This window comes from Pinus tabuliformis, chromosome 4_1, assembly GCF_031772625.1.
Source record: "Pinus tabuliformis cultivar Carrire ecotype Pingquan chromosome 4_1, CPIR1, whole genome shotgun sequence".
In the NCBI taxonomy this organism is placed as follows: Eukaryota; Viridiplantae; Streptophyta; class Pinopsida; order Pinales; family Pinaceae; genus Pinus; species Pinus tabuliformis.
In genome coordinates this window covers 513,313,606-513,320,049 of record NC_142303.1, presented here as the reverse complement: position 1 = coordinate 513,320,049, position 6,444 = coordinate 513,313,606, and the positions used below count along the sequence as shown (strand labels likewise).

At 39.8% G+C, this 6,444-nt stretch overlaps 1 protein-coding gene across 1 annotated transcript; it reads left to right on the top strand.

Moving 5' to 3' along the window:
- Nucleotides 1-298: 298 nt before the first annotated feature.
- LOC149176820 (respiratory burst oxidase homolog protein F-like) lies at nt 299-5,645 on the top strand. Its single transcript, XM_089421580.1, is given in 13 exon segments — nt 299-644; nt 741-903; nt 1,157-1,205; nt 1,321-1,434; nt 1,608-2,024; nt 2,105-2,491; nt 2,714-2,809; nt 2,911-3,026; nt 3,131-3,233; nt 3,313-3,395; nt 3,479-3,742; nt 4,582-5,023; nt 5,166-5,645. Coding segments are annotated over 13 exon segments (3,060 nt in total).
- The last annotated feature ends 799 nt before the right edge of the window (nt 5,646-6,444 follow it).

Genomic DNA, 6,444 nt, shown 5'->3' with positions numbered 1-6,444 from the left:
GACTATATGATTAGATTTTCTTATTAATCACTATTAATTTAACATTGATCACTATACATTATAATTTTTACGCCGTAAGACGTTTCCCTCTGAAATGAACTGCCCCAAATGCCTTTCTGTCCTAATCGTAGCCGTTAGATCTTTTGTTAGACGATTGAACAAAAATCAGCCGTTTAATTTAATAAAAAATATTTTAAATAAAACATTAAAAAACCTTAAAAAAACGTTTCACTTTCCAATTGACATCTGTGCGTCGAGCTTTCGGGAGAGTTCGTGGAGTTTATGGGTGTTTCGGTTTATGGTTTCGTGGAGTTTATGGCTGTTTCGGCATTTGTCTCATGAATTGAAGGCCGACGTGAAGCGGATCACTCGGACGGCCAGTTCAATTACTGCGAAGGTTTTGTCGGTTCGTAGCACTCCGAGTGGAACCCCGAGGGCTTCGTCTGCGATGATCGGTGGTAAGCTGTCTAGACAGAAATCTGTAGCGCAGAATGCTTTGCAGGGGTTAAGGTTTATTAGTAAAACGACGGAAGATTCGAACGCGGATTTTCAAGCGTTTTGGAAAGCCGTCGAAGCGCGTTTCGGTCAGCTGGCTTCTCCGGATGGATTACGGCTTTCTCGTGCTGACTTTGGCCTTTGCATCGGTAAGGTTCTTGAGTCTTTGGATGTTGATTCCAATTTTACACAGAATACCTCGGTTCGAATCTCCGCGTTTGTGAAATGTGCTGTTTGTTTGGCAGGTATGATGGATTCAAATGAATTTGCACTGGAGCTCTTTGATGCTCTCGCTTGAAGATGAGGATGGCATGATGTGGAGTTCATTAACAAGGAGCAGCTTCGTGATTTCTGCCTGCAGATCTCCACTCAAAGCTTTGATTCTCGCCTGCAAATTTTCTTTGACATGTAAGATATTTCTGTCCTTTTTAGCAGCGTGGATGTAGATTCAGGAATTAAAGATATTTCGCTTCAGAGGCTAAAATTTGGATGATTCGTGCCAGCCTTGCAAAATTTTCAACATTTTTTCAATTAAGGCTTTGACATTGTCACTGAGCTTGCAATTTTAAATGCTCTGGGCGAGAGTTCCTTTTACCGTTTGTGGCTTGCGTGTCGTGAGTTTTTTAAGCTTTTTCAGAGTCCTGAACTCGTACATGCGCAGGTGTGACAAAAATGCAGACGGGCGGATTTCTGAGGACGAAATAAAAGAGGTAATGAGTTTCCTTAATTTGTAATTTTCTCTGAATTGCATTGAAGGTATATAATTTTATGGAAAGCATGCTGAAAATCTTTGAATCAGTAATTTAATAGAAAATGATCTCCTAGGTTATTATGCTCAGTGCATCGGCTAACAAGCTTACGAAGCTCAAGGAACAAGCTGAAGAGTACGCAAATTTAATCATGGAAGAGTTGGATCCAGACCATATGGGCTATATTGAGGTCATCTTTGTTTCCTGCAGATCTGATTTTCAAACAAATTTATCTAATTTCTTTTATCTCGCAGATGACCTAGTTTCTATAATTTCTACTCAATTTGATAAAGAAATTGAAAATCTTGCTTATGAAACTCTGGTGAATCTGATCGACGTTTTAAATTTCCTATTACCTTTCAGCTAAGTCAACTGAAAGCTCTGCTGCAAGGCTTGACTTATGGAAAGGAAGGGCATGCAAACTATAATCAAAATTTGAGCCAGCAGATCTTACCGGTTCCAATCAGGAGGAATCCCATACAGAGAGCAATGCAAAACGCGAGATATCTATTGGACGAAAATTGGCAGAGGGCCTGGGTTATTGTCATATGGCTGGCGACTATGCTGGGGCTTTTCACGTGGAAATTCATACAGTACAGGAACAGAGGCATCTTCAAATTAGCGGGATACTGTCTATGTGTGGCCAAAGGAAGCGCTGAAACCCTCAAACTTAACATGGCACTCATACTGTTGCCCGTCTGCAGGAACACGATAACATGGCTTCGCTCCACGATCTTAGGATCCATTGTGCCATTTGACGACAACATCAATTTCCACAAGGTATTTTAATTCTTGTAAAGTTAACAGGAAATGGATTTCGAAGTTCTTTATTAACATTTTTTATTTTAATATTCATGCAGACCATCGCCGGGGCCATTGTTATAGGCGTCATGCTTCACGGCCTGGATCATATAAGCTGCGATTTCATTAGAATTGCAAATTGCGACGAGGAATCATATAATCTTTATCTTAAAGCATATTTTGGCAGTGAAAAGCCGAATTACGGAGATATCTTAGGAAGCACAGTAGGCATCACGGGGGTTTGTATGGTCGTACTCATGGCCACTGCCTTCATTCTCGCGACCTCCTGGTTTAGAAGAAGTTCAGTGAAACTTCCTCAGCAACTTGATAAACTGACCAGGTTCAACGCTTTCTGGTATTCACATCATGCATTTGTCGTGATTTACCTGCTTCTGATTGTTCATTCCATTCGCCTTTTCTTCGTGCGAGATTGGAGGGAGAAAACTGTAAGGACATTTCATCTTGTTTTCTGTTAATTCTAAACTACATCTCTAACTTCGAAGTAAAACGGTTCAAAATTTATTCGCTGAAAGATTGAAAGTGAAAAATGAATATCTAATTTCGTTATAAAATGCATGAGAATTTAGCTTAAATGAAAAGAAACGTAGACAATTTGCTCCAGAATTTGATGTTCGGGGTTTAATTTATTACGCGATTTGAACGTGCAGACTTGGATGTATATTGCTGTTCCGGTGCTTTTATATTGCGGCGAGCGCATACTGAGAGAATTCAGAGGAGGGAATTATACCGTCAATATTGTCAAGGTCATGTGGTTCCTACTTTAGATTTGCAATTTTCTTGTATTATCTGTATCTTGAAATCCTTTGCAAGCGCAATCAACATATCTGCTTTATTTATTTTGCAGGTGGCAGTTTATCGCGGAAACGTCCTGGCTTTGCATATGTCAAAACCTGCAGGCTTCGAGTACAAGAGTGGAATGTATTTATTTCTCCAGTGCCCCGAGATCTCGCCTTTCGAATGGTAATTTTTGAACATACATTAGAATTTATCAATTGATAAGATCTTTTAGTGTTTCTTCCACGATTCTTACATTTTTTTTTTTTTCCTGAACTTTCTACATGTAAGCATCCATTCTCGATCACCTCTGCTCCTGATGATGAACACATTAGCGTGCATATTAGAACAGTTGGAGACTGGACACAGGAGATGAAAAGAGTTTTCTCGCAGGTGATTACTAATTTAGTACTTTTAGCTTTAAGATGAAGTTTCTTTGTCGGCTGTAAGTTCTAATCACAGATCTTTATAGACAATGGAGCCCCCTACAGCTGGAAAAAGCGGACTTCTGAGAGCGGAGCGTGGACTCTACGGAGACGACGAAAACAAATCCAAGTATGTTGAACATTAATGAAAAAAATAAAAAACTCAGAAATCCAAGATTCAAAGTATTTAACAAAAAGACGAACCATGTGCAGGTTTCCCAAGCTTCAGATCGACGGGCCATATGGAGCTCCCGCACAAAATTACAAGAAATATGACGTGCTGCTGTTGATAGGTCTCGGAATTGGCGCTACTCCCTTCATAAGCATTCTCAAAGACATGTTAAATCACATGAAAATTGCAGATTCTGCTTCCAAAAGGAAAAGGAAGGACCGGGGTCCGACAAACGCTTATTTCTACTGGGTCACAAGGGAGCAAGGCTCATTCTACTTTCTTATATTAACTTTGATTGAATGCAGGTGTCTTTTATTGCGGGCCTCTAATTTTGGCCAAGGAGCTGAGAGCCATAGCCAAAGATTACAACCACAGAATGAACACTAAATTCGAGTTCCATAAAGAAAACTTCTAACACAGGCAAGCTGTTTACAGTATTACAACTTATAGGGAGGGATATTATTCCTATTTTTTTAGTAAAAGAAAAGGTAAGATTAGATTTCATAGGCAACCATTTGATAGCTGGACATGAAAAAAAGCATGCATCTCACACCTTCATAGCTTTTTCATCAAGATAGTAAGACAAACTGTGATGTAAACACGTCCTTATTTCCACCGTTAACCATTGTCTGTAACCGGAAATAATAGATACGCATTGTAGATAACTGGAAATTGTATTGTAAAATATATTGCTCATACAATTTGCACTGTATAAGCAGGGGAAAATTCCATCTGATCTGAAATGTTTCCCGGTCCTCGTATTCGCAGAAATAAGGCCTCGAGTTCGAATTCCGAGAGTTCATCTTCGTCAACGAATCTAGCTGTGTGTGCACTTTGCAAGCGTAGGTGACATAGGAAACCGTTGAAAATAAAGGATCTATATATATTTTCGCCGTAAGGCGTTTCCCTCTGAAATGAACTCCCCAAAATGCCTTTCTGTCCTAATCGTAGCCGTTAGATCTTTTGTTAGACGATTGAACAAAAATCAGCCGTCTGATTTAATAAAAAATGTTTTAAAACCTTAAAAAACCTTAAAAAAACGTTTCACTTTCCACTTGACATTTGTGCGCCGAGCTTCCGGGAGAGTTCGTGGAGTTTATGGCTGTTTCCGTTTACGGTTTCGTGGAGTTTATGGCTGTTTCAGTTTACGGGCTCCAATTTCTGTTTGTATAGTCGAATCGGCATTGGCAATGGCATCCCCTGTATCCTCATGCCCCCAAAACCCTTCTGAAACTGAAATCGGGATAGAAATTGAAAGTTCGCCTCCTCGTTCTCACAATCTTCGTCCTGCAGTTTCAGCGATTGACGCCTCGTCCTTCGCGGCTGCAACGACAGCCTCCACCTCATGTAATTCCCACAGCAATCGCAACTTCTATTGTGATGTATTTATCAATCACAGAGGGCCGGATGGTAAAGGTGATCTGGTGGAGCGATTTTTGAGGAGGGTGCGATTACCAAACCTTATATGGCTTCACTGGAATAAATGCCCCTGGTTTTCTCTGCCTTCTTGGATACCTATGAAGAACCTTAGGGTTTTAGAAGTGCGGGGGAAGAAATTGAAATCATTGTGGCAATCCGGATATCGGGTAAATAAAATTTTGGCGATTTAAAGTATGTGTTTATTCGTTATTGATTTCGCACAGTAGGATCTGCAACGAATTTAAATGGTTTTGCATAAGCTAATCCTCAAATTCTTTCTTACGATTAAAACCCTGGAACATTTTGCAGGCACCTTTGCTGTTGCGACAGTTAGTTATTTATTCTCCCCTTTCAAAGTTACGAAAATCAATAGGGCACCTTAAGCACCTCGAACTGACTGTCCTCCATAAGATTAATCTTAAAACTTTGCTGGATGAATTTTGTCATTTGGTGTTGTTGAAAAGATTGGAGTTAACAAGTTGCCCAAATCTAAAGTCACTGCCAGATTCCTTTGGGTACTTCATAAACTTGGATTACATCGATCTGTCTCACTCTTCTCATTTGCAGGTGCTTCCAAAGTCTTTCGATAATTTAATAAACCTGAAAGACATAGGTCTGTCTCACTCCCTACAGTTGCAGATGCTTCCAGGTTCTTTTGGTAATTTAATTCGTCTTGAATATCTTGATTTGAGTTGGTGCTATAATTTAACCGTCTCTAGCGAAACACTGGGAAACATCAGCACACTTGAATGTTTAGATGTTTCCTATTGTAATTTAGATCCATCTTAAACCTTGATCTTTTTAACAACTAGAGGTTTCTGCTTGGATTGTTTTGACTCCTCAAAAGGCTTAGTCGATCTTGGGGTTAAGATGGATGTTTCATTAGTGTTACACACTCAGAGACATACACACATGGACATCTCCTCCACCAGGACCGTGGAGAACTCATCTTTCTTTGGGTGCAATTAATTTTTCTTGGTGATGAAATGTCTATTACTGCTCTGGTTGCAGGGTCAAACGCCTCTCTTTCCCCGCATCTTTGGACATGAAGCAGCTGGGTATTCACTCTATTTTTTCCTATGACAATAATTATTAGGTCATAATTATTCAATCATAGCATTTCACAAGAAAATTTTTCTGCGATTGATTGCCTGCTAATTCTGGCAATTGTTGACACAGAGTTGTTGAAAGTGTTGGAGAAGGGGTAACTGACCTCAAGCCGGGTGACAGTGTGCTTCCTGTATTTACTGGAGAATGCAAGGAATGCAGACACTGCAAGTCAGAAGAGAGCAACATGTGTGATCTGCTAAGAATTAATACTGAGAGAGGGGTCATGATAAGTGATGGAAAGTCAAGGTTTTCCATCAATGGAAAGCCAATTTACCACTTCCTTGGTACATCGACTTTCAGCGAGTACACTGTTGTGCATGTTGGTTGTGTTGCCAAAATTAATCCGAAGGCTCCTCTTAGCAAAGTCTGTATTCTAAGCTGTGGTGTCTCTACAGGTAAAGTACTTTCTGATATTTTTGTACCAGATTTTTTTAATATTTTATTTTATTTCGAATTTTCTTAGAGAAAACGCCCTCCG